At 50.1% G+C, this 27,899-nt stretch overlaps 3 protein-coding genes across 3 annotated transcripts in view; 2 read left to right on the top strand and 1 right to left on the bottom strand.

The window, feature by feature from the left end:
* Window positions 1-509: 509 nt before the first annotated feature.
* LOC144175302 (protein sax-3-like) overlaps window positions 510-27,899 on the top strand; it is a 28,518-nt gene continuing 1,128 nt past the window's right edge. The window contains exons 1-6 of the mRNA XM_077704385.1: window positions 510-752; window positions 2,861-3,019; window positions 7,067-7,378; window positions 11,189-11,367; window positions 12,265-12,631; window positions 26,445-26,640. Of these exons, the coding sequence (XP_077560511.1) occupies window positions 510-752; window positions 2,861-3,019; window positions 7,067-7,378; window positions 11,189-11,367; window positions 12,265-12,631; window positions 26,445-26,640 (1,456 nt within the window). The remainder of the gene's footprint in view (window positions 753-2,860; window positions 3,020-7,066; window positions 7,379-11,188; window positions 11,368-12,264; window positions 12,632-26,444; window positions 26,641-27,899) is intronic.
* On the top strand, window positions 16,005-17,462 carry LOC144173312 (uncharacterized). Its single transcript, XM_077701795.1, has one exon. The coding sequence runs from the start codon at window positions 16,027-16,029 to the stop codon at window positions 17,386-17,388; it is 1,362 nt and encodes a 453-aa protein (XP_077557921.1). The 5' UTR covers window positions 16,005-16,026; the 3' UTR covers window positions 17,389-17,462.
* On the bottom strand, window positions 17,863-21,654 carry LOC144173311 (uncharacterized). The gene is made up of 4 exons (XM_077701794.1): window positions 21,413-21,654; window positions 19,644-20,328; window positions 19,326-19,528; window positions 17,863-18,755 (listed from the first exon to the last, which is right to left on the bottom strand). Exons 1-4 carry the CDS (start codon window positions 21,583-21,585, stop codon window positions 18,269-18,271), a joined length of 1,548 nt encoding a protein of 515 aa, XP_077557920.1. The 5' UTR covers window positions 21,586-21,654; the 3' UTR covers window positions 17,863-18,268.

Consider the following 27,899-nt stretch of genomic DNA (forward strand, 5'->3'; position numbering starts at 1 on the left):
CTCACGTTGTCGGTGCCTAATTTATTGTCATTTGGGGCAGTCGGGCCTGGTTGGTGCAACTGGGATGTGTGCCGCCCTCTTCACTCCTTTATTGCCGAATCAGGTCGCTTACCTTGCTAATAAATCGCATCAATCAATTTTTAAACGTTTATTCCTTTAATCGTTTATTCCCATGCTGACCCACGCGTCCACCTTCTGTAATAAAGTTTCGTTATGCTATGTTAATCGTTTTTTAAAATACTTGTTGTAACGTCAGTATTGAATTTTTTTGGTTCTCAAATTGTTCAAGTATCCCTGTACCCACTATTATCCCACTTATATTTTTCCTTAGTTAGAATTCAAAAGCTTCTTCAACAATGAAACCACAGCCAGACTTGGCCAATCCCCCAGAGTGGGTACGTGCCATTCTTGTTATGGCTCCAACCAACCAACCAACGCCGACGAAAGGGAAGAAGGTCTGCGCGTGTCCTCCGTGGCGTTCGTTCTCGAGCAGAGCTACAGCACCAGCCATGGACAAAGCCTCGGTCTGCAAGGCGCCCTCGCTACCCCTGCTGCTCCTGCTGATACCGGTCGCCCACTGCGTTCGGGCCGCCTCGTACCTGGGCGATGCGCGCGTGGTCGAGGGGGACAGCTTCTTCGTGGCCTGCGTGACCGAGCCCCACGCTCAGCCCGCCTGGCACAAGGACGGCCTGCCGCTGCCCTCCTGGGGACACTTCCTCTTCCACGAGGACCTCACCGACAGCGGTGCAAAGGTGCTGCCTCCTACTCCCGCCCACGTCCTCGTGACCCCTGTTGCGGCCCCAGATACGCGCTTTTGTAGCGTGAGCTACACTGGCCGAGGTTGAGCAGTTTCCCGTGGCTCCTGGAGAGCCGTGCTACGCATGCGCGGGGAGCAGTGACGTCTAGCGGCGCACAGCTGGAGCGCCGGAGCCGCCGCTCTAGTGCCCAGAATATTCTAGGCACTATACCGCCGCCGCCGTGATTGGATTGGACTGAATTGGATTCGATTGGATTGGATTGGAAATGGTTTTAGCAGCAGTAAGCATGAGAATTAGCTAATCCTAGACAACCAGGAAACCTAAGAATAACCAGCTGAACCTTAGCTCACGCTACATATATCCTGACATAGCCGAGCTAAGCCACTGCTAATTTTTTTGGTCGCCGCTCTAAATCACTATTTGTGAAAGTTTAATGCGCTCGAGCTGCATTTCCGCTGAGCCCCGCCGCAGTGGAGGGCTGAAGATTGATTTTTACCAGGGATGGAAAACCTTTTGAGGTGGAGGGCAGAGTGCATGAAGCCGACTCGACGTAGGGCCGGATGACAAATCTGGTGGGGAGGCGCAGATGGCTGTGTAGGCAAACAGAAAAAAATAAGCGATTTGAAAACAATATTTGTCAATAATTGACAACAATCAGTAAGTGTATAGACAGGGGACAATGCTAACTGGAAGCGATCATTGTGTGTTCTTGTGTCCCGCCTGACCTCATTTGAGGTCAAATCTGGCGTGTCGGCCTTCAAATACCGAGTGACAGGATGAGGGGTGAGGATCTGAAGGCGTGCTGGGGCCGCATAATACTGGGCCTCCTCGATTTACCAGTCCTGGACGATCCGCGGGCAGTCCGAGGACTGCGTTCGGACCGGAAGCCCCATAGGAATACATGGGAAAATCGAGCGCCGGATAGCGCCTCGGGCAGTCCGCGGACGATCATGGGCCGATAATCGAGGAGGCCCACTGTCTCGCAGGCCGAAGGTTGCCTATCCCTGCTTTGGACCATTTTTAATTTTTCGCCTTCAGGAAAATGGTCGCAGCGCATGTGTCGAGCCTGTGTCCTTGGGCTTATACTCGGTTACAACTCAAGAACGGCACCACCTCATGTAGTGTATCACTCCGCTAAAGCGCCGGACCCGGGACGTCAGTGCGCGCGCGTTTTGAAAGGGGTTTGCTATGAATGCATGATATCGTCTGCCTTGTCTCACGCAGTTTGTTTGCCGTCACTGGAGTCGTTTATAAGCATATTAAGTAAAAAAAAATCACGGGAACGGCTCACGTTATGTTTAAAATATTCCCAGTAACGCCCTACTTGCGCCGCGCGGAGAAACGTCCGGCTACGGTGATAAGGCACAGCGGCAACTTCCGGTGCTGTTCTTAAGTTGTCATCGAGTATAGCAACCCAGCGCCTTAGTCCCTGCGCCAACGCGGAGGGCTAGTTGCTATTTTAGCATATATCGACCCGGTTTTACTACCAGGTTTACCATAGCTGAAATTTTAGACGGTCTGTGTCGAGAACCGTGTATAGCTGCTCTACATGTGCATGAGAACTAAAACGAGGTCTGAAAATTCGGAGCAAAGAACGGCTCACGTGGGGCTACCTATTGGGTTTGCTCTAAGATTTACCAGGGATGACTTCAAGTTGGAAAAAAGCACAAGCAAACGTAGTAGGTGCTAATAAAAATCTTTCCTTGATGAACTGTTAACCGAAAACGACACGCGAACGAGCCCGCACATGCAAGAACCTAATGGACGTAATCACTTCCAAATATTCGGTAATATGGTCATCCTTCTGAGGTATTAGTATACCCAGAAAGTACAAGCTGGACAAGTTTCCGATTAAAGCCCAATTAATTTTTTTTAAATTATAGACGTACTATGAGGCTTGGAAATGGATTCTTATTTATGGGGCCGCCGTAAATAGATTCTGGGCACGGTGTCCTGCCGATGCCGCTCCCATGCACTAAAAATGAATGCTTACCATTACCACTGCAGTGTCCTCCTTCCCAGAATAGAGTAACAAAACTTTCGCTTCAGAACCTTCGGTGCGCCATCTCAAAAGGGGTGTTTTGTTTGCGCTTATGCCGCAGATGAACACCCTGTACGTGGCGCACGCTCTGCCCGGCCACTCCGGCGACTACTCCTGCGGGATCAGCCTCCGTGATGCACACCGCCTGCGCGTTGAGCCCGCTTCGGATGCACGCAGCGGAGTACTACACCGGGACAGCCAGCGGGCGTGCCTGCACCTGGTGGGTGACCGTACAGTGTACACGCATGCGCTGCGTTGCGTAGAGCATTCCAAATATCATCACTCCCTGTGGCAATGTCCGCCCGGTGTTAGCGCACGGCTTTAGGACAGGCCCACAGCGTGCAAGGTGTTGCATTCGGGAAAGCGTACCCTAGCCGAGCTCCGTCGCCTCCGAGATGCGAGTGGTAGCGTAGTGAAGCGGGTGGCCAGCAAATGTTGCTGCCTTGAAGATGACAAGAAGCCGAAGGCAAACTTGTTTACTGCATGGCGAGAGATGAGCCGAAGCAAGACAATAACAATGCCCTGACGTGCGAGGTTACAGTACAGGGCTCGAGCAGAGTGACAGCGTTTATGCACTGCTCAAACAGGAATGAACTTCTGCGCTTTCGGGGGCTCTTATTTATACCCAAACCGCTAACGGTCAAACAAGTGTTCCCCCTGGTTTTTGCACACGGCGCGACATACTAAAGACACACACACAACGCTCTTTCCAGAGTTCGTGACGGGTCGGTAGTAGTGGCGCACGCTGAGTCCGAGAGAGGGGAAAAAGGAGGGTTTCGCAGCGGTGTCCGCGTCCTTTGGGCATGTAGTCACACGTCGCGCTTTCCGACGCGGAAGTTTGAATGACGCAGACAGTGAGGCGCCAGCGATCCGGCCTTTCCCATGCATGTAGCTGCTTGTTGGGATCCGTTGGCTGTCAAGCCTGAGTCACCGACACAGAGACAGCCACTCGAAAGGCGCCCGTAGTGGAGGCTCCGCCACAAAGCAGAAAAGCACTGCACGAAGCTTGCACTACAGCGGCGCGCTGATTCGTAACAAAGGGCAAACCTCAATAGAACGCTTGTCTCTCTTGCTCACCCTCGTTTACATCATTGACAGTATTCTAATCGAAGATGGTCGGAGCAAAGGGGTGAACTGCCTCAGCAATACCGGATGAGCCTTGCTGGGACAAGTTATTACAGGGAACCACGAAATGTTACAAAGAGGTTATTCTGGGTGGATTAAAATGATCGCTGAGCTAGCTGAAACGCGAGAGCGGAGCGACAACGTACCGTACGCCCATGAAATTAGTAAGCAGGGATAGGTGCACTCGGCGACTTTAAACCTATCGGTCCGGTCAGTAATCTCCCCAGCGACGTTAGCAATATTTACAATAATGAATGACAAAGCGGTAACCAGAGAATAAACCAGAAACGAAGGTAGACAGACAGGGCGACGAAAAATTGCAGCTTGCTTCCATGTATACCTGCCTTTCCCTTTTGTCTTTCGTTATTGCGCTGTCATATTTTGTTTTAAATGCACTAAACAACCCAATTCCACACTTCAGCAATGCCTATATAGCTCGAAGCATGCAGTTCCTTCAAAATACAATTTTCTGGCTGGACGTGCCATTACCAGGCTGGTGAACACCACGTCCATATCTCCGTGTTAATTACCCTGTCCCTGAGTCATTTGCAAGACCCTCTTTGGCTCCGAGTGTTCCATCCCAAGCCAATCTTCCACTAAGCTACAAGCAGTGAATTTCGACACGTTTATCTAAATTAACAAGCTCGGAGGTCGGCCTAAACGTCACTCATGGACCCTGGAAGTCATTATTAATTCTCGCACGGTTACATAATGATTCGCAGGGGCATTAAAATTACGTTTTCGGTAAAGGTATTTAACCATGAAGAAGTTGCTTCGCGTCACTCTGAGAGTATTGGCCGTTACAGCTGCATCACAGATAACAAGGGTTTCGAGAATAAGAGTGCCATTAACGTTTCGTCCGCTTATGGAGGCAGTTATGTGGAGTTGGTTTTAGGGCGGAGGCTTTAAATGCGCCATCCTGCGGGAAACCGTTCGTTGTTGGCCGGTCAGAAAAACGGCCGCCGCTGTAAAGACCGTAGGGGAGGGCTACGGATTACTTTTAAGTGCAGAGCACTTTAGGGGCTCGCCTTGTCGTCGTAGCTCGCTCTCTGGACCCAAGTAGAGCCGCATGGCGTTCCGTCGTACACCGGCTGTTGTTGCGGCGTAACCCAGAGGCTTCGGAAGCCAAGCGCTTTATATAGTCATAAGCGTTCGAAACTCGTGAAACGCTGGCGCTTGTCATACATCGCCGTTGTTTAGCGCAAAGAAAACTATATGTACATTTGAGCAAAATAAACGCAATAACAGGCAGCGCCCGTGTTCATTTAGATAGGAACGCTCGTCGGGTTGGTTTTTACGATAGTAAGCGAAAAAAAGTGGCAGTGGGGATCTTTATGGGGGTCTTTAACGTGGGCCCAGATCTTGCCACACGGGCGTTTTTTTTTTTTTTTCTTTTCGCCTTATCGAAAAAGCGGCCGCCGCGGCCGGGAACCAAACTCGCTTCCTCGGGCTCAGCAGCACAGCGCCATAGCCACTGAGCCACCAAGGCGGGGGAAATGCATGTGCGACCCTGTGGGGTTTGAACACAGGTTCCCACAGTAGCACCATGTAGGGGCCCGATTCACTCCCCTTTCGCTATATCAGCAAGTTGCCAGCGCTACAACATAACTTGCTGTCGCTGCTGCTCCTTTCATTTGGGCACATACCCAAACTTGGATGGGCCAGGGATCGAAAACAATGAGCGACTTAGTGCCGGCTTCACAAAATGTACAAATGCACAATCGGAAACGCCAAAACTGTTGAGCAGTGCGTGCCACGGGACACCTAAACGTAACACCACAGGAGCAGAAGAAAAGCAGCTGTTTGATGTAACTCGCACCAAAGGAGAGAAGAAATCGAGTGCAAAGAAAGAGGCTCAAATACGGTGTAGCAGCAAATAGGTTGCTAATACGTATCGCCAGGCCCTCGCCTTCACTTAAGTGTTCCCAGGAATTCTTAATGCTCGAAGCATTAATGCCTATCTGGGCATGTTTTTATGTTGCGCGGGTTTCTGAATACCGCGCAAGGAGGGTCACATTCTAGTGCGGCGGAAGTTGTTTCCGCCCGGGGCTGTTTTTAGTGGGAGACACCAGCAACCTTGATAAGGCGCAGCACGTATTCCCAGTGCTGGGTCGCGTTGCACGGCGTACAGAACTTTTCCGCAAAAGGACTCGGCACCCGCTTAGTCGACGTTATAATCGCATTGTTTCAGGGCATCAACCTGACCTTACACACGCTGTACTACGCTTAAACCGGAGAAGCTCCCGGGATGCATTTCAGCGGGCCCGCGCATCAGTCTACCAGGCTTTTTTATAGGCGTACGTTCGCGCGTACGTCTGTTTATAATATAATATAATATAATATAATATAATATAATATAATATAATATAATATAATATAATATAATATAATATAATATAATATAATATAATATAATATAATATAATATAATATAATATAATATAATATAATATAATATTTGTGACGTGGCCAAAGACGACGCAGTTGTCTTCAAGGAAAACAAGTTTATTGGAGCGAACTTGTGTTCCCCTAACAACTCAAAGAATACAGGCGGCGAAGCAGCAGTCAAGGAAGTGACGTGCGAAGGCGAGCGTCGACGATTCAAATGCCGTGGTGTCTGCTCTGCAGGCTTTTATCTTTATGCGCGAGTGTTTACATCCAGAACATTGCAGATCAAAGAAGATTATTCTGGGCTAGTGGCGTTAGGGCGAAACAGTTTGCTTATCTGAATGAGATAGCCCGTGCGGCATAAAAATAAAGAATGGAAGACGCGCTTCGTTTGGAACACAGATAACAGAGCCGGGTGTGGCCGGGCAGTAAAAACAAACAATAAATAAACAAACCCATACATGGTTCGCGGCAATATAATATAATACCATGCAATATAATATATAATACTGTAAAATGTAATATAACCAGCGGCTTCACTCCAGTGCCGATGCTTCAATAAGAAGACCTGCCGTCGTCGAAACATTGGTATTGGGCTGCGGCCAGTACCGTGTCCGAAGTATGTCTCGTCTTTGCCCAAGTCTCATATTCCTAGTTTCATCCTTGTACACACTCACGCGCACCAAATCATCCCTTGGATCCGATGAACATGCTGTTTTGACGTTCTTCTGCGAAACGTCCAAAACCGAGCAAGTGCCACCCAACTGTTTCGTTACGGTCAAAGTGTGTTTTCTCTGGTGGGCGGCAGGTGCCGAACAAGTCGCTGGAGATTCCGTGCGAGTTGTCCAGCTCTGGCCGCTCGGTGACCTGGTACAAGGACGATGACGTGCTGTCCCAGGGCGACGGTGGGCGCATCCGCATCCACCCGGGAGGGTTGGAAATCCGGGACTCGAAGTCCTCCGACGCCGGCACCTACACTTGCCTTGGTAGCGGAGGGATGGGAGTCAGCGTCAGCGTGGCCGCGCCCATCGCTATCGAGCCGATGCCGGCGTACCAGAACGCCAAGGTATGTTGAGCACAGCCAGGGTGCGAGACCGAAAAAATGACCGCGGTTGGAACAAAAACACTTAGCAATGCTTTGTCTGCAAAAATGCCTGATATCATTGGGTATTCTTGCTGATACAGGTTTCGTGCTTGAGTGTTCTTTGAACTTTTACGTGCGAAGCACCTTAGGACCGCACAGTGTCCGTCCTTGTCCGTGCGCATAGCATCTGCAATCGCAAAAAATCACACAGGCACGGGCAGGATTCGAGCCTGTGTCTACCAGACAGAGTTAGTGTCAGTCGTCTTACCCGTTGGGCTACGACCTGAGAGTCCAACAGCTTACTCCCTCGCCTCTAACGGTGCGAAGTATACCTTAGGACCTCCCAATGTCCGTCCGCGTCTATCCGCGCGCACACCACCATCAAGCGAAATTCGATTTCAGCCGTGAGTTGCAGTTTCATTAGGGAACAATCGAGAAGCAACTCACGGCTCAAATAGAATGACGGTCGGGGCGCAAATCTGATGTCACTCGGGGCGCAACTTGGATGTCATTTCGACTCCCCGTACTCCGCACTCTCGCCATAATCCGCGGAGTGGCGATTCTGCCATTTTTTCTTCCGCGATCAACATCATCATCAGAGAAAGTTTGCTTTCTTGCAGTGCGTTTTGGGTGGACGGCAGACATCCGTGAGAGGCTAAAAGTTTAATAAATGCAGGATCATCCACCCCGCACCCCTCAAAAGAGTCTGGATCTGCCTCTGATCTGATGGAGCGTCGTGGAGGGCGAAGATAGTTTGAGGTATACGGATATCTCATTGATAAAATCGCAACGTTTCACGCCTTCTCCTCCCCCGTTCGCCTCCTCCTCGACTCTGTCGAGGTGGGAAAATTGCATGAAAAATGGCTGCGGCTTAGCTCAGGCAGCCCTGGGTATGCAAAGCAAAAAGCTTTGCTTAGCCTGGTTGAGTCATGACTTGACTTGCTTAACCCTTGATTTAGCGGTAATTATTATACTATTCGTCCAAAGCCTGCCGTTTTCTACAGTTGTGGTCCCGCTTACGGCGTTTTCCGAGCCGAACGGCTCGTCGGGAGATATCCACAAGGTGCAGACGCCGCTTGCCGATGGCGGCTCGAAGCCTCCAGCTCCCGCGCAACGCTCAGTGAAGACGGCCTAGCCTCGCTCTCAGTCATGGCCAAACTCCTATGTACGCGCCGATTCACGTGGTCAGGCGTGAACAAGCTGCGGAGAGTGCATGTGCCGAGCCGGCAGCTGCGGCGGGTGCGATGAACGTCGCTGCTTTTTCGTCTTTATTGTGTAACGGCGGCCGTCGGCGGAGCTCGGTCGGCGGAGCTCGGCCCGGCAAGTCACGTGATGCGTTGTCAACGGTCGAGCACCGCAGCGGTGGATTGAAGGTCAAATTTACCGCGACGGCGAAACCGCTTGATGAGATTAGTAAAAAGCTTTGCTTTAAAAAAAACTCCCGCCTCCCGTCGCGGGAACCCCTGTGTAGATGCGACGCATAGGCGGAGCGGCCAAGGGACCGCGTTTTATAGCGCGCATAACGTTGAGGGGACAGCGTAAGCCGGTCCCAGTCGATGACGACGTTGGCGTACTTGTAAAGCGGCGTGGACTCTAGGTGTTTGAGCCAAGCGTGGATGTTGCTTCGCCGGAGAACGGCACACCGGTTATATGCGCAGCGCGCCCGAAGGAGAGGAAACCGCGGAAGAGAGAATACTGCACATGCGAAGGCCCCAGCGCGTCTGCCGCGGCTATGACGCAACACAATCCACTTTAATCCAATCCAATCCAATCCAAGCCAAGCCAAGCCAAGCCAAACCAAGCCAATCGAGTCCAATCCAATGCCCCTCGCGAGAGAGTGTTCGCTATCGGAGAGGAGAGGCGGTGAGCGGCGGAGAGCGCAGCTGGCGCGCCGAGGAGAATGGGGGAGGGGCGGACAACGCCGACGACGACGACGACGACGCCGGAGGGACAAGGCGAGTGAATCTAATAAAAAATTACAGCCCTTCCTCTCTGTGAAGAAGGATGACCTGCAAAGCTGGGCACAGTCTACGGATTGCACGAAGCAAAACCCGTTTATCGTAATTTGCGATGAAGCATACTTCCTAGCCAATGAGCTGATTGAACCCCTGAAGGATCCAAGCTTTTTTTCGTGCAGATAAACATGGAACTGCCTGTGTCCCTCCCGCGTCGTAAGCATCTTACTGTTTGCGTAAGGCCGGTTTCAGACTGCTGCCGCAACGGTCGTGATGACTTTAAAGAATGACGTTATTTCACGTCTCAGCCAACCGAACTGCGTCACATGGCATTTTTTCACGTCCATAGATCACGATACGGTTTTTGCGTCGGTGATCTGAACATAGCCTAACACACAAACCGAATCCGCTCTACCACTAAGGACTCCGGACAGGTGCCACTGGGCCGTTTAACGTCCGCGTTTAAATCTCGTACCAGCACAACAGACATGCCATCCATCATCCCGGCATGAAACCTATAGCTGCGCGTGCACGCCTCCTACTATTTTTCAATACAAACCTGCGCACGCGTAAACCGGCAACCGGTCATGTGCGCGCGCTTAGAAGTGACAGACGCCGCGACGGCGGGTTTCGGTAGTTTTAGGGGGCAGCCCTTTGGCAGCCGTTACCTGGGCTTCGCGGGAGCGGCGTCTGGTTATGTCCATGTAACCGAGTGAGCGATCGCAGCAGCGACGAAAGAAAGAAAGCGTAGAGGAGCGTCTAGCGAAGGGTGAAGTGGAGTACTACTACACGTGCGGCTACGCCGTCATCTCTCGCTGCCTTTCCCTCACATGTTTCATGTCGCCACCAAGGAGCGCCCTCCTCCTGACACTTTCCTCAGACGCTGTTCCATTCTCCGCTAATCCAAACCACGTGACGTTTGCGCGGGAGGTTCAAACACGACATGCAACAACATGCTCGCTGCTCCCTTGTGCGGGGCTAATACGAACCACGTGACATTTCAGCGGGAGGTTCAAATACTATTTGCACCATGCTGGCCGGTGGCGGCGGCGCACTGCGAGGTAGCAGCAGAGTAGCGCACGCCGCCGTACGTTCGCTGATGACGCGAACACTTCCTGAGACACAGCAGAAATGCGCCGTGACCGAGAAGACTGCATCTCACGCTGCGCACAAATTTCACATTAGGGAGTGTAGTAATCGTCAGTGCATTTTTTTACGCCCATCCGCGCTTCAGTTTATTTTTCGCAATCATCTGATAACCGCATACCGCCGTTAGCTGCCGGCTGCACAACTTGCCAAAGGGGCGTCGGTGGGGGAAAATAGTTGTCAAAGAGGTGTCAGCGGTGGTGAGGAGGAGCCCCGGAGCGGTGCCGAGTAAATCGATGACATCGGAATGAAAACTGGGGGGGGAGGGGGGGGGTGCAGACATATACTGCTTTGCAGTAAAAAGGAAACCTGGCGTAACAGGTTACGGATAGACGGACTGATAGCAAAAAACCACTGATGGTGGTAGTGTAAAAGTCACCCGCACGTGGATCTCGCCCGAAACTTTGCCTCGGGTGTGCAATAGTGTATATGGCGCACCAGGGGAAGTGACACCGATTCCCGGCCGCGGCGGCCGCTTTTCTGGTGGAGGCGAAAAGCAAAAACGCCCGTGTGCACGAGATTTCGGCGCACGTTAAAGATCCCCAGGTGGTCGAAATTAATCCGGAGCCCTCCACTACGGCGTGCCTCATCGCCTGCGTTGCGTCGGCGCGTTAAACCCTACAATCAATCAATCAAGTGACACCGCATGGTGCTGCCACTAACACGTAACTTCCATTTCCCTTGCCCGAAGGTGAATGGGACCGTCACCATCTCGTGCAACATCGATACGCGGCCCTTGCCACGCGTCTCGTGGTTTCTGGGAGACACACCACTGACGCCTACGGAGCGGATCACCCTGACTTCGGGCAAGAACGGCGTCGAGAACGCCAAGCTAACCATCCACCGGGTGAACCTTCAGGACCGCAACAGGTTCGTCCACGTGGCGGCACACTTTGTGCACTACTCCCCGGATATGCACTTCAACAACACTCGATTGCGGCTGCGCGAAAAAACTATGCACTTGACTGAAAAACCACTGTTTGTCGTGAATACGTAGCCGTATTTTCAGCTCTATCGTCACCTCCATTTGTATGTTCTCTATTCTGTGCTGAGTGAAGAGATTGCGCACCGTGAGTGAGTGCTAGGTGCAATATTCGCTTGCTATTACCAACTGGAAACTGCTGTGCTTGATAATTCACTTCCCCCATAACACATACCTTTAGGAATATAAATTTTCACGCTAAGCTGCAAACGCAGCGGTGTTTTACTATAGATACTGCTACAGTTATTGTCAAAAGAAAAAAAAAGGTGTTCATTTAGTGTTTTATCTATGTGCCGTAAGACTGTACACAAGGCAGTGGTTTATAGACAGGGAAAACGGTAACCGTCGTTACTTGTACACTTTGCGATCGCAGACGCTAAGTCGTTACGCTAACCTACAAAAGAAATCACCGGCTCCGTTCTCACTGTGGGTGCTGAATTTCTGATGGAGGCGATAGACAAAACTTGGCTGTAGCCCTTTACCAAGGCTACGTCTCATAGTGAAGGTGCTGCTACCACGCGTTAATCCACGATTTAAAGGTTCATTCGAGTACGGTTTCCGTTAATTCCACGGCACCGCCATTCAAGCCACCAAATATGGAAGTCGGGACAGGTCAAGTTCGAACGCTGAGTATTTTTAACTCGATCAATTCTATCCTTGGTTCAATCCACCCAAACCTATGTGGCCTCTTCAAGGCCCGGGACTCAAGTTGAAATTAAAACTTCACCGAGGACAGCGATAATTTTATCTCGGCTCTTAGAGTTCATTGGCATGCACGTGCGCAGGTACACGTGCAGGGCCGCCCACATGCACTGCGCGGACCAATTCGCGTCCCAGGTGTCCACCAATCTGTTGGCCAGCATTATGGCAATCACGACGAACGAGGATCCCCCGGGCGGAGGCAAGGCCATCGACCCGAGTGAGCCGTTCGTGTTGGCCTGCACGGCGGGGTCCCCGAATGACCCCATACAGTGGTCCAAGGATGGCAAGGACATCACCGAACATATCGACAAGCTGGCCAACGGCACGTCCACCTTGACCATCGAGAAAGGGACACCCGAAGACGTCGGCGACTACACGTGCAAGACGGCGCCGGCGGCCGGAACTCCCGAGGAGGCGACCATAACGGTCGGCTTCAAGTTATCCGCAGAGGTGAGCCCCCACCACTCGACTGCGCCGTCGGCTTGTGTCGAGGGAAAGGACGCTCAGATTGTGCTCGCTATCTTGGGAGTACCAAAGCCGACGTCCCTGGTCTGGACCAAGAATGGCGACGCGTTAGCGGTCAGCGACCGCGTGACCCTCGAGGAGTTCGACGGTATCCCCGACGCTAAGCTCCGTTTCCATCCGCTCGAGACGGGGGACGAGGGAAAGTACTCGTGCGAGGTGACGAGCCCCAAGGAGCACGTCACCGTCGAGATCCAATTGACGGTCAAGGGCAAGTACGCCGCACTGTTTCCCTTCATCGGAATCTGCGCCGAGGTGGTCGTACTCTGTCTAATCATCTACAGGGCGGAGAAGAGGGCGCTCCAACAGGCGAACCCGGCACCCGCAGCCGCAGCCGCAGAGGCTGGCACAGCAGGCTCTCAGGCCGCGGACGCCGGCCGGGAACCAAGCGAGCAAGGAAGCAAACAGTCCGTGGGAGAAGCCCAGGTGGTCCCCCCCGAGCAACAGGCGCCGCCTGAGGCTCTGGCCACGCCAGCATAGAGGACGCAGCCTCACGGGCTGCACTCAGTAAATGTGCTCTCCTCCTGGCCGGATGTCGAATACTCCTCTTTAGCGCATCGGCGCCGAAATTAGTTCGTGGCAACAGCCAGCTGTGCTCAATGGGTGAAGCTTCTTATAAAGAGGTATTTGAGCCAGTTTGAGCAGCACGGCTGCACAATGCCGAAGGCGTTACCCGAGGTTTCGGTTGGGCATGAATGCCGTCTTTTGGGGAGGACCGTTTCAGCCGTTCTTAAACATTACGAGTGAGCGGTGCAATTGAATGTGCAAATTGGGCGTGTGAGGAGTGGCGGCGTGTGATTTGAAGAAAAAATGGGATATGCGCGAGGACATATAGGGCGAGGCGGTTTTGGCGCTTCGCATTGCACGATGTCCAACCGCACAATTCACTAAAATATGATCTTAATTCTCAGAATTTGCACGCGTGATCCTCTTGATTGGTCGTTCAGAAGCATTGTAGGAAAGCGGACCTACGCGTACGCCTTAGCGGGCACAACGAAAAAAAAAACTAAAACGGGTGAGTCTTCTTTTGAAGTTTTCTGGACGCAGTGTCGCACCTTATTACGAAACTGCAGGTTTCTCGAAGCGCGCTGCGTGTGTCACAGGATGTTTATTGCTTCCATTAAGCAGCGCGGTCGTCTGGTGTTGATAAACGAGTTTGTTTTCAGGAATACCGTTACAAATATACAATCCTGTCACACACGTTTACTTGCAACGCACTTTATCGACCAATCCACTCAGCTAACAAGGAAAATTCGGAGAATGCGATGCCGAGCATAACTTCGTCTCAAAAGTTCGGTCGGCCAGGCAGCATGAATTGGTTCCTCAAGTGTATTGTGGTGAAGCTGAACCGCGGGACTTACCTTACTTCTAGCACACTGTTTCCCTGTTATAGAACGGGACGCGGACGCGAGCCCATGGCTGAGATCAATCGAGTTTTAAATGCAGAGCATTTCTTTAACTCACATGTAGCGTCCGCCGTGCGTCCGCAACAGCTCAGCGCGCAGGTGCGCCCTCTCCCCCACTCCTCCTCTCCCGCATCACGCTACCCTCCTCGCTCTCAACAAAAGGTCGGCACCCCTGCCCCTACACTATATAAAAAAATACTTACCGGCGCCTGGTTTCGATCCCACGACCCTGCGGGCGGAACGCAAGGTACATGGTGCTCTACCCACTGCGCCACACAGCCGACACAGAATGGAAGGCTACGAACGCGCCTTATATCCTTGACTCATTCAAACTACGTCAAGAAGCTGCTGATACAACGCATTCACTACCTGTGGGCGGAACGCGAGGTACATGGTGCTCTTCCCACTGCGCCACAAAACCGACACAGAATGAAAGGCTACGAACGCTCCTTATATCCTTGACTCATTCAAACTACGTCAAGAAGCTGCTGATACAACGCATTCACTATCACCAACTCCCCAAACACTAAACGTTAACGCAATAGGCCTTATGCAAAATCTGCTGCCCTCTCGCGGCCACCGCGAGCGCGACCGCCATGTTCAAGGGTTCAACTGGTAAGCGGAGCATTGAACTGCAGCGAGTTCCCGGCGATCGATCGTTTCCTGTCGTCCAGGATGCCGACATACTGTTGTGTGCCATGTTGCACACAAAGTGGGAACAAGGATGCTCAAGGGGCAAAGGTAAGAATGCTAGAAGTCAAAGTATTAATGTTTATTGCGTGTCGCGCGCGCGTGTGTGCGTGCCGTGCGTGTCGCGCGCGCAGCGAATCGTATCCGTGTAAAATTCGTTCATGTAAAAATGACAACAACAAATTATGTCCGTGTGATATGAAAGGGGTTACCAAAGAACTTCCTGCTTGTCTCAATATGCCAGAATTACCTCGCGCTAACACAGCGGCGATTGCGGACGATACTACTTCGGTGATCGGCGCGAACGCGACCTCGCGCTAATGCAGCGGCGATTGCGGACAACTACTTCGGTGATCGGCGCGAACGCGATCGAAGCTATAAAAAGAATTACAGCGAGTGCTGAATGGAACGGCCAGCGCTCGTGCGTGTAATACTGATAAATTAGCGTTCGTGCTTGCTGGTCCGGTGTTTGAAATTATTTGATCCCTCGGAAGGCAGGAGTGTCAACTGGCTTGAACATAGAGGGTGCAACCGCTGTGTTTACATGCTTTGCGAGTTCAAGGCGAACGTCGCTGCTACAGTTCATGTCCGGACGTACTTTATGTACTGTTTGAAAGATTCCGTTTTTTACATTCTCACAACGAAGAGCAGTTTGCACGCGATGTTACATCGCGGGCAAAATGAGTTCGAGTGGTCGCGTGAACGAACTCCGTGCCGAACACGAACCATCGCTTGATCCGCGATTTTTCTTGCCATGAATGACGATTATCTGGCCAAAAGCACACGCAAAAAAAAAAAAAAAAGCTGCGCAAAAAAAGATGCCCTTCTAACGAAAAAAGATACACGGAAAAAGACGCAGTTTAGGTACATTTATTGTATGCCTTAGTTCTGCAATGAGCGCAATAAATGATTATTGAGCATTTTCAGTGCATAATTGAGGAGGTAGAACGAAGGGGAGGAGGGGGTAGCTGTTTCGTAGACATTGTTTTCTGGGGTGTACCACCGTTGTACCCTCTCATTTTATTAAGTATTTCTTTGCTAACTTCCTTAGGTGAACCTATCGTATCGTACTTGCGATTACAAGCTAGCACACACTTTCAGTACGGAAAACAAGCTAAAGAGGTTGTTTTTTCCCTCCATGGCAATCATCACATCATTTCATTTTTGCAGGTGTCATTCCACTGCATTCCTGATGGTGAAGAAGCTCGCAAGGCATGGCTGATTGCCATGAAAAGGGACCCCCCATTCAATGTCAGGACTGCCAGAGTTTGTTCGCAGCACTTTACTCAGGATGATTTCTTGAAGAACATAGCAAGTGGTCGAAGTATACTGCGTGAAGGAGCTGTACCTTCGGTCTTCACATTCAGGAAGCCAAAAAAGACTAGGAAGCCCCCAAAACCCCGGACCATCCCAGTAGATCCGAAGAGGAGTCGCACTGCTGTTTCCGAGGTGGAGACACGACCACCACCACAGACCTTGGATGCTGAAGAAGACACTTCAATGAGCCTGTCACCAGCTGCTAGTGCTGAAAGTAGATCCCCTGCCGAGTCAGAGAAAGATACTGAAATTCTCCGCCTTCGCCTAGAACTGCAACAAGCGCATGAAAGAAATACCAGGCTGGAGGCAAGGGTTTCTTTGCTACAAAAAAGGTGCGCGTACCTGGAAAATGCGTCAGCAGAATTCTCCGTCGAAAAATACAAAGACAGCGACGAAGATTTCCAGTTTTACACTGGGTTGCCTTGCTATGGCAAATTCAAAAAACTGCTTCAATATCTGAAGCCGCACGATGTGAGCACAGATGACGGAGGCAGTTCTAGAAGAGAGGCCGGTCGCCCCACTGTTTTGAGTGCGGAAAACCAGCTTTTTCTGGTTCTGGTATGCCTGAGACTAGGGCTGTTTCAAAAGGATCTTGGGCATCGGTTCAATGTTCATCAGAGCACCGTGAGCAGGATCTTTAATGAATGGGTCAACCTAATGTTCCACCGTTTGGGGGACCTTCCAATGTGGCCTTCACGGCATGTAGTGGACAAACACATGCCCAAGGAGTTCATGGAAAAACACTCCCACACGAGAGTCATCATCGATGCGACTGAAATCAAGTGCGAGGTACCAAGCTCCTTTGTCTTGCAATCAGAGACGTATTCGAATTACAAGTCAGCCAACACCTTCAAAGGCCTTGTTGGCGTGTCACCAGATGGAACCCTTACATTCGTGTCTGGACTTTTCACGGGCTGCGTCTCAGACAGGGAGCTGGTGAAATGCAGCGGGCTTCTCTCTCGGCCTTTCGACAAGGGGGATGTCGTAATGGCGGACAAAGGTTTCACCATTAAGGATCTTTTGGAGCCGATTGGCGTGCACCTCAACATGCCACCCTTCCTGAGGAATGGACAGTTTTCTGAAGACGACGTTGCAAAGACGGAAGAGATTGCATCCCTGCGAATACATGTAGAAAGGCGGATTCAGAGAATCAAAAGCTTCCACATTTTTGACCGTCGGATTCCCATCACCATCGCACCCCTCGCAAACCAGATATGGACGGTTTGTGCACTTTTGACGAACTACCAGACACCACTGATGAAGCCGTCGTAGTGTGCTTGCAACGTCCTGAAGCATCCTTCCCTTTTTCGACCACGGCGCCGACAGAAACGAACTGACCCCACTAGTGCAAGAGCAACCAGGAGGAGGGGTGGTGTCACATCCAGGCAGGAACACCGGCTTAGAATCGTGCTGTGAAACAACAGAAACAATTTAGTTTTTCAGCAGAAAAGCTGTTTGTTTCTTTTATTTGCTCAGTTCGACATTTTTGCTTACAAAGTGGTGTAATCCTTTGAAAAATAAGCAAGCAATGATGACAACAATGTTAATGTGATGACAACAATGTGTTCTCATTATTTGCTTCAACAGTTTCGTTATTGCACCAGAGAAGATTCTGTCAAGGTCTATCCTATCTAGTCCTAAATCCTAGTTTTTAGCAGCTTTGTTTACTTCTAAGGACTGCAGGACTTATGCAGGCATCCTTGAAAACCAACTTGCACAGTACCGTCATGACGTGCTGGCCTGAAATCTGTTTTGCTATCTTGAACGTTTGCATATATCGTGCTTAAATGAAGCATTCGTTACTGCATAACTCTATGATTGGATAAACATGTACTTGGTCCATTCAATGCAGACTTGCTAGTGCCATCACAGCTGGGGTCAGGAAAATTACAAGGACGGTTAAAAAAAACTGAACGCAAGCTAGTCGCCTGGACTACTGTAACAATATGATTACAAATTGTTTACAGGTATTTAGTGCCCCTTTAATCAAGCAGCACCAAATGCTACCTTCAACGGAATGCAAACGAGTATAGGTTGGGTAAGCTTATACACACTTGCATTACAATTCATTTGACCACACATTAATGAAAAAACAACGAATCTGTGATGAGCTGAAGAATGAACCTGTTATCGTCAACACACACACACACAACTATACCGACAGTGAAGAAAGATACGGGACAGCATGAGTGAAATAAAAGCTGTCAAGTTTGGCCTTCATGGCATCCCAGGTGTTTTGACAAAACGTCACTTTGCACACAATAATCCATGCTTCTGCGTACACTACAAAATGTGTCCACAGCAGCCCTGCACAAAACATTTGCCCCATAACTTGAGCATAGTACTCGCTGGACACCTTAAGATGTGGGGTGCTGTTCAAAAGTTCCACACAGAAGTCTTTGGAGGACAGCGCGTCCTGCAGTGTTGAAGCTTTCTTGGTCCAGGGGCACTTAACCTCAACTAGGCCGAAGGGAGGGTTCTCTTGGGGGTCATGTACTACCCGGTCGGGAGTCGCGCCTAGCCATGGACAGCTGGGCCTCACCATGAGCCCACATGTGTGCACAGTGACAGGACGACCGAGATGCTCCATGAGAGCCATGTAGCGTTGAACCGCCTTCGGCTCACTCGTGGTTCCATACCTGCATACATTTAGAACACACATTCACACTAGTTGTTTGAACCAGTGACAAAATGTACATCCGACGTTTTTTTTTTCGTCGTCTAGTAACATAAACTTTGGGGCTTTCGTCTTGCAATATAAAAATTCCAAGTGCCTAACCAGTTCTCAGTGTAACACCAAACCCAGTTTCTTGCCACACTAAGTGTACATAATCTGCTACAAATACATTGTAAATGAAAAAGATAACACAGCCCACTTTTGCAGCATGTTATCGCACAAAGAGAACCTTTCACTTCATCAAGCAAGTTGTTATGCCGCATCGTTTAGTTGGTTTACATGCTTTTTAATATGCTGCTGCAAAACTAAACTAATGGGCGAATGTGTGTCGCCTTTTTGAAATTGTCATAGCTTTTGCTAGCATCACGACATTTAGCGTTCCAGAATCTGTGCTTTGAAATACACAAGAAAAGCACGCACATTCAAATTATTATTGTTGTCAGAACATAGAATCCCAGTGCAAATAAACTACTTTTTGTAAGGAGGGCAGAAAGGAAAACTATGAGAAAATGCACACATTTCATAGTCTCACCTTACAATGTGGTTCGAGAAACTAGTTGGCCTCATGATGTTGGCAATGCCCCGCTCTGTCCATGGCTGTTTCCTTGACAAGACCGAGCTAAACCTCGACGCTGTCAGCCGGTTGGCCCGAGCAGCCTGCCATGTGGGACTCCTGGCTTGTTGCCTGGTGTTCATCTCCAGCATGCTCGCATCCTCAGAGGAGAGCTTCAGATCCTTGATAGATAACGACAAAAATTAAATGCTCTAAAATCAAAGTTCGAGTGTACAACATGCATGCTGTCAGTATTTTAGGTACGGATTTTGTACCCTGCATATGTGTGCTTCATACCTGCAGGACCTCATTCATGTGCGATGCTTCCACGGGGCACCAGCTCGGCTCGTTGGGCAGAAACACATATGATGGCACAAGTTCACATCGCACCGCTTGCACAGGTTGCTCCCACGGCACCAAGCATTGAAACCCGGATGGCAACAATGGCATCTGGACGGCTTTTGCCGACCCATCAAATGCTCGCCCACACTGCGTATCGACAAAGCTTGCAGATGCTGCTTCCGCTAGTATGTCCGCCCAACAACTGTTTGTTTCTTCCAGGCCCTCGGCAAGCTTTATGGTTGCTACACGCTGTTGCTCCTCTGTGAGTGCTGGAACCATGAATTCCCGAGCTGTAGACTGTAGAGGGGTCAATAAGCAACCTTCACCCACTCTCCGCCAGTTTACGTTCATCACGGCTTCTGGTGCCATCCTTTTTCGAGGACGTCGCCACTGTTGAGGTAGTTCTGTTGGAGCAAGCTCATCGGGTGGCTCCTTGTAGCCCAACTCTTGCAGAGCCACAACTGTCTTTAAGACTGCCATCAGGTGGTTACAATAACCTGATGCCCCAGCCGGACAACTGCACTTAGCTAGCTCCACTTCGCAGGCCATCGTGAAGGTTAGGTTGACAGTGTACGGGTCTGCATTCTTTTTCCGGCTCCGGTAGCAGGCACAACGCACAGCAACAGCAGGACCAGCGACACTGAAACCAAACAACAGATTCGTGAAATTCAATACAGGCACAGAAACATTACCTGTTCAAGAACTAGACTAGTGCTTACAAATAAGAGAAGGGGAGAAAGCCGTCATTTAGACCTAAATTTGAATACGGTGTGACGTGGCCTTTAATGCAGACCCTTGGGAATAAACAGGACGGCTGGTAGTTGAAGCATTTATGACGATTATAAAAATAATCCAAGATGATTTACGTAGTGTGCAACTAGAGCACCATGGTCTTTGACCATGTTAGAGACTACAGTACCTGCTCTGCATAACAAGAGAGTCCTTACACACTCCATAAGTAGTATACACGTTAACAAGCTTGGGTAAAATAAATTAACAGAGTCTTCACACAGACAAAATAAATGAAACGAGCGCCACAAGCAAAGGTGACGAAAATATGACAGCCTTTTTAATGACCCTCGCACAAACAATGCGCTTGCGCATGATGCGTTCAGGTGTGCTTTCACCCGACAGAAAGCGCAACCCGCAGTCCATAGCGTTAGTCCTATAAAAATTAATCACCAACTGTGTTCGATCGTTTGTAATCTGCACATTCATTATCGTGGCAAGAATTCCTTAGTATTTATTTTTCATTCAAAACGCTTCCATCAATCGAAAATTTACTCTGCACCGGGCTGCAGCATTGCAGTGCTATTTGATTTCTTAAAAACGGGATTTTTTTTTTGCGAGCGACCCAGGATTGCTCTTACAAAAACAAGCGCAAAGTTGAATCGCGGAAGAGCGAGCATTCGTCAATGTTTTTTCGCTTTCATAAGGACGATTTACCGCACTGTTTGTTGCAAAACACGATACCCCAGCGCTACTTGAACAAACAAGAGCCGTGAGCCAAATATTTATTGCATAAAATAAGAAACGCACAAGAAGTGAAACGGAACACGCGTGTTGCGGCTGCCGGAGCGACTGATTTTTCAAAACTTCGATTTGCGTGCGGCACCAGTGATGGCTCGGTAAGCTTTAGAATGTAATTCATTCTAGGCACCATTAAAGAACTTCTGCGCAAACTCAAAAGCACATACAAATAACAATAAACCAAGAGTACTTACCCGGCGCACCGTTTCGTCTTCATCGTCGGCAGGCAAACGTACGATTCGGTGGCGAACTTGTAACTGCGCTCCTGATGCCGTTGCGATTGCGTTTTGGACGCGTAATATGTCTCCGCGAAGCCGGACGGGAACCGGGGCAACGCAGACAAGTCCACACACCATTCATCAGTCATTATGTGCGACAACACAGCACGAGACGTGAAGCGGGTCACCAAGAAGCGGCAACACGCACGCGCAGCACCTTGTCGCACACGTATTCCCGACCGGCGCTATCCTTGAACATGGCGTCGAAGCGAGGGTTCGATTCGGCTGCGACAGAGGGCAGCACTTTTGCATAAGGCCTATACACCCACCCCCTATGCGACGCATTTCCTCGAGTCCCCCTCGCGGGGAGATGGGCCCTTTTTTCCCATCTTTTAAACACTATAGTCTTTCTTGGGCTAGTTGAACGGGAAAATTTTGGCCTGTCTGTCTGTCACTCGATTCAGCCAGCCGGCCAAAGTTAAACAGATGCTGCGTAATGTTCATGCTTGTCAACATTGTCGAACAAGAACAAGAAATTACGCAAATATAAGGCCGAAAATCAATACATCAGTGATATGTGCAGTGTTTCTTTATTAAATTTACGGATGCTTGGATTTTGCGATAACAAATAAACTGCTACATCAACTGCAGATACCCATCGCTTGCTGTTGCCCGCACTACCTAGCGGCATTAAAAAAAAGGCCGCCCGCATCTTCCCACGGGGGGAACTCGAGTAAATGCGTCGCATCTACTCGAGGCAAGCAAAGCATCACGTCAAGCGAAAGCCAAGCAAAGACGCCCTTGACTGAATTCCGAACGCGCGCTCCGCCGCTTATATACGTTGAAGGGACTGCGTAAGCCGGTCCCAGTCGACGACGTTGGCGTACTTGTAAAGCGGCGAGGACCCTAGGTGTTTGAGCCAAGCGCGGATGTTGCTTCGCCGGAGAACGGCACACCGGTTATATGCGCAGCGCGCCCGAAGGAGAGGAAACCGCGGAAGAGAGAGTACTGCACATGCGCCGGCCCCAGCGCGTCTGCCGCGGCTATGACGCAATGTGCTGCGGCTATGACGCAACACAATCCAACACAATCCACTTTGATCCAATCCAATCCAATCCAAATCCAATCCAAGCCAAGCCAATCCAATCCAAGCCAATCCAATCGAATCCAATCTAATGCCCTCGCGAGAGAGTGTTCGAATCCAATCCAATGCCCCTCGCGAGAGAGTGTTCGCTTTCGCCTCGACTCGACGCGCATGCGCAGTGAGCGTGCGGACTACGGACGCCAACGCGGGTGACATCGTGAGTTACTTAAATGCTCTGCATTTAAAATCATACGGCGACAGCAGCAAAAGGTTCCACTAGTTAGCTTCCACGTTCCGCTTGGAACGCTCGTGGAGTAGGGCAGCGTGGTTCTATAAACGTTGCAGTCGGGTGCCTCGATTCAAGGGCGTCTCCGCCGTACGGCAGCGTTGGCATCGAGGCAGGCGACCTGGAGCAGTGGAACGCGGTAAATTTAAACTGACTTGAGCAAACCTCTAGCGTGTTATGTTGGAAGGAACGAGACGAGAGAGGAACAGCATGAGAGGTGAGCAGGGAAGAGGAGGGAGGCCAGGGGCGCCAGTCGACGATCGTCTTGCAACGAAAGGAGCAGATACGCGGTCAATTTTTCCTTTACCTCCGATGGTGACGATAGTAGGCGGTTAGCATCCCCGGTCGTCTTCCTCTTTTTTCACGAATCCGCAACATACTCCCACCTCGACGGTGACACTAGTGGCGGGAAAGTGTAGAACACGTTAGTGTGGGTTTGCCGTATATTAGTCCGATATCATTGCAGTGGAGATGAGAGGTCACCCATCGGTGTTTCCAGGCGCGATGCTGTCTTCTTGCTACCTGGCAGGCTGTTTCTCTCGAGTCAGATTGTCTCATGAATGACGCATTATTAAGTTGGTCCTCGTTCGAGCATAGATGATTCTTACTCGGGATGTACACTGAATCTTCTGGTTTGTGGTCCCTTTTACCCTTTGTATTCGTCTTCGATGTTCCTTTCTGCGTACTGGCTGAGTTTTTCCCACTTCCGTCTGCATCTTCGCCGTGTATCTCACTTTTCTTTTTGCTTGTGCTCGAACGGAATTTTCACTTTAACGTGCTTGAATTCGCATGTTCCAAGGTTTGCTGCTAATCCACTCGTTCCGTAACGGCGGAGCACGAGTGAATGTCTTGCTGTCGTTGCAAGCAGGACCACTTCCAGGTCGTTCATCTGTTGACGTAATCTTCGTGTTGCCTATGCGCGATGGCTTATTGGGCTTGGTCCCGAGAGCAATCGATTCTCCGATGATATTGTCCTCGCTTCAGTGGATTGCTACGGCGCCGGCTCCTTCGTCGAACGTGGGCATCCCGTTATGTCCCGCGGTCTGGCTGCTTCGTCCCTTTCTGCAGTGAATACGACGAACGCATTGCTTCGACGGTAGTCCTTATTGCGAGTAGTGAGTTGGCCGCATCTTTTCTCCGGGAGGCGGCGCCCCTGGTATGCCGCTACATGCATTGAGGTGACGACAGTCTTCGTCGTGGTTCCCCACCACCTCAAATTTGTCGTAGAGATTTGCTCCTTTAGTAAAACCTTACTACTACTGATCACGAATTCATACTTCTCGGCTTTTTCTAAGCCCTTCACCAAGCTGCCAAAATGGAGAAGGCTCTGAGTCTGTCCCTTCCGCTTTCGAAGTTCAAACTGTTTTTGTTCAGCTAAGGCGCACAAATCATTAACAATTTCATGTTGACGATTCCAAAACCGAATAGGTATGTTGGCTAGTTCTGTTGTGTCCTCCCGGACGATGACCCGTGATCTGATAAGTCGGCCGCCAACCTACCTGTCATCAGAAGCAGGAAGCGCGGCGAAACAGGAGTCGGCAGTGTCTGATAGCTGGGGTCACGGAGGCTGGGGTTCATCTCCGGGTTTCCTTCAGGCGAAATTCGCCCAGCACGCAGCCATGGCAGGCACCGTTCAAGAGTGAGGCCTCCAGAACAAGGAGATCCGACGTACCCGAGGCCACGCACTAACTTGAAGGCGCTGTGCCTCGAAGTTTGCTGGTCCGTTCTTCTCGGGTTTCACGGCACCACATTATAAAAAGGGATGCGGACGCGAGTCCATGACTGAGCCGAACCGATGATGATGATGTTGCTCGGTGAATGGCACATACACAAACAGGGGATCGGCCAAACATGAGAGGTATGAAAAAAGATGTTATTTATTTACAGGCTCCCGTAAATAGTAAATTTCTAGAGGCTGGAAATACTTTCGAAAGTAAAATCCAAGATTAAAAAAAAAAGTTCGGAGGTCCTCAAACCAATTACGTAAGTTCCAGCGTAAAGGAATTCATTCAGAGCGGGAACCGGTTTTTCCCCTCTTTTTCCTCTACCTCCGATGGTGATGATAGTAGGCGGTTAGTTGGCTTGGTCGTCTTTATCTTTTTTTCATGAATCCGCAACAAACTTTTTGCTGAGAAAGTTGTCGAGCGCATAAAATGAAAAAAAAAAAAATTAGTCACTTTAAGGAGAAAACAAGCGATCAAGAAGGTTGAAATGCCCAGCATAATGTGCGAAGCCTGTATTTGTATTTCGCCACCCCCTCAGAGAAGAATGTGCCACGTGTTTGCGTGGAGCTGCTCTGCTTTCTTTCTGTTCGTGAACTCAGTCCCTTCCAAAATCGGCGTTAACTCCTCGATAAAACTAGTAGTTTCTGCAGGTAAGCAACACACACACGCACACGCGCACACGCGCACACGCGCACACGCGCACACGCACGCACGCGCACACGCGCACACGCACGCACGCACGCACGCACACACACACGCGCACACACACACACACGCACACGCACGCACACACACACACACACGCACGCACACGCACACACACACACAGAAAGAGAGAGAGAGAGAGAGAGAGAGAGAGAGAGAGAGAGAGAGAGAGAGAGAGAGAGAGAGAGAGAGAGAGAGAGATTTAATAAATATACAGTTGCTTGGATGAACACATTGCACACCTTCCGTGTTGTTACTGCTAGTGATGGTCAAGTGTGAACATAAATCAGCTGTTGGCATTTGCTCTGTGACCTGGATGGGAACTTTACTTTTAGATTAACGAGTTACACATCCATCCGTGATGAAGAGCTTCTGGATGTGGCTCTGGTTATAAGAACAGGTTCCAGTTCTATGTCGAACGTCTAACTGACTGCCGAATCAAATATATTTGCGCGTTGTGTGGGTTCTAGGACGAACGGGTGTTACGATCAATGAGACTAAATTCCTTTGGTGCATGGACTTCTTAAGAATAATTGAATGACCAAACATTGACAGGCACGACACCGACGTGCCCAAAACCAAAAAACTCCGCTTGTTAGGATAGCTGTACCTTTATATGCGCCCAAGGCACTGTGGGTACAACAGCACGAAATGCATATTTGCCAGTCTAGTGTATCGATGTGATGACAGTGCCCACGTACAGCACCTATAAACGACTACGTGCTTTCATTTAGGCCTCCCCTCGTACCTTTGAATGGTATTTGTGTTTTTTTCTGTACTTTCCTTTTCTTTTCTTTTCTTTTCTTATTCTTATCAATGAATTCCTGACTTGCCTGTTCTCATACCCTGGCCAATTTCCCTCTTTGGATGTGAGCCACCCCTAAATACGAGAAGTAGAAAAATGATATTCGTTTTTTTTTGTCACAGTGGACTTTCATTTCAAGCCCCTTTTTTTCTGCAAAATAAATTAATCCTACAAGCTCCAACCACAACAAAAACAACGATTTAGCCCTGGCCAAGCCACCCTTGTGGGTACGTGCTGAAACACTTCATGGGCACCAGCATCATCATCACCATAATCGTCATCATCGTCATCATATCATCATAGTCGTCTGGGCGTGTCTTTCCTCGCGTTCGCTCTCGACCTAAGGTAAAGCACCAGCCATGGCCGAAGGTCCGATCTGCAAGGCGCCCTCGCTACCCCTGCAGGCGCCGCCAATACCGGTTGCCCACGGCGTTCGGGTCGCGTCGTACCTGAGCTGCGCGCGTGGTCGAGGGGGACAGCTTCTTCGTTGCCTGCGTGACCGGGCCCCACGCTCAGCCCGCCTGGCACAAGGACGGCCTGCCGCTGCCCACCTGGGGACACTTCCTCTTCCACGAGAGCATCACCGACACCCGCCCAAAGGTGCATCCGTCTATGTCCTTTTGCATTCCCGCAGATGACGTGTCCTAAGACACGCTTGATCGCCGCCGCCGTAGCACCTATTTCCCGCGTTCTACCATCACGTATAACATCGCTCAAATTCGAGGTGCAGTAAAGAAGGATGTCGACGTGTCCAGAACAGCGTAGCTGGTCTACGTGTTTACATAGTTAAAACGAGGTCTGAGAATTGGGGGGGGGGCAGCTGAGGCTCACGTTGGGCCATCAACTGCGTTTAAGGGATCATTCCAACTGTGTTTATAAGCTACGTTTATACTGATGAGTCCAGCCCACACACCATGGTTGAACTTAGCGCACGGAAGTGTAGCAGGTAGGAAGAAGAATCTCCAACGGCAGATGTGTTCCCTAAAAACGTAACGCGAAAGAGTCCGCAAATGCAAACAGGTCAGGGATTTATACACCCCCCAACAACCATCTAACACCCCCCCCCAGAGGGATTTCAACCCCCTCCCCCCCCCCGAAAAAAAGTTTCCACAACCATAAGCACCCTACCCAGGGGTTTATACACCCCCCTCCAAACTGCCCCCAAACACACCCAGAGGCTTTTGACACCCCCCCCCCCAAAAAAAAAAATCAAAATTTCGGATAAACCCTTGAAACAGGTAGCACGGGGCGAAATCAGTTGCAGATCGTAGGGGGGAACAGCCATTGTGTCGTTGTGTTAGTACACCTATTAGGAACAAGCTGCACAAGTTTGTTATTTGAGAGCCAGTTAAGTTGTTTATTGGTTGTAGTGTGTAAACAAGCTCAGTTTCGGGTAAACGCCGAAAGCCTGGGATTCTAACTCAGGAGCTGTAGGAACATTTTCGGCCTGGTTGCATTGTTAAACCAAACGCATGCTTGTTAACACGAAAATATTTTATTCCTGGATACATCAGGATTTCAATGACGCCATATCCGTCAACGAAATGACGCCAGTTCAACGAAGCAATCGACCTGTAAAGGGTGCACCCTTGCATACGGGGTCTTCTTGAGGGGAAGCAACCTTAAGTACTAAAGAGTACGTTATACTTAAGGTTGTTTGTTTTCGGGTTTTATATTTGAACACGAAGGTGTTTTATGCCGGGGTACACCAAGATTTCACTGACGTACTATCCGTCACCGAAATGACGCCAGTACACCTTTGCCGAAGCGACCCGCCAGCAGGACGTCACTCACCAAGCACACCCACAAGACAGCCGCAGACCCGCAAATCATGCTGAACCGCAGATTTTGCTGCACAT

This window comes from Haemaphysalis longicornis, unplaced genomic scaffold (genome assembly GCF_048455015.1).
Source record: "Haemaphysalis longicornis isolate Haplotype H1 unplaced genomic scaffold, Haemaphysalis longicornis Haplotype H1 scaffold_3, whole genome shotgun sequence".
NCBI classification, from domain to species: domain Eukaryota; kingdom Metazoa; phylum Arthropoda; class Arachnida; order Ixodida; family Ixodidae; genus Haemaphysalis; species Haemaphysalis longicornis.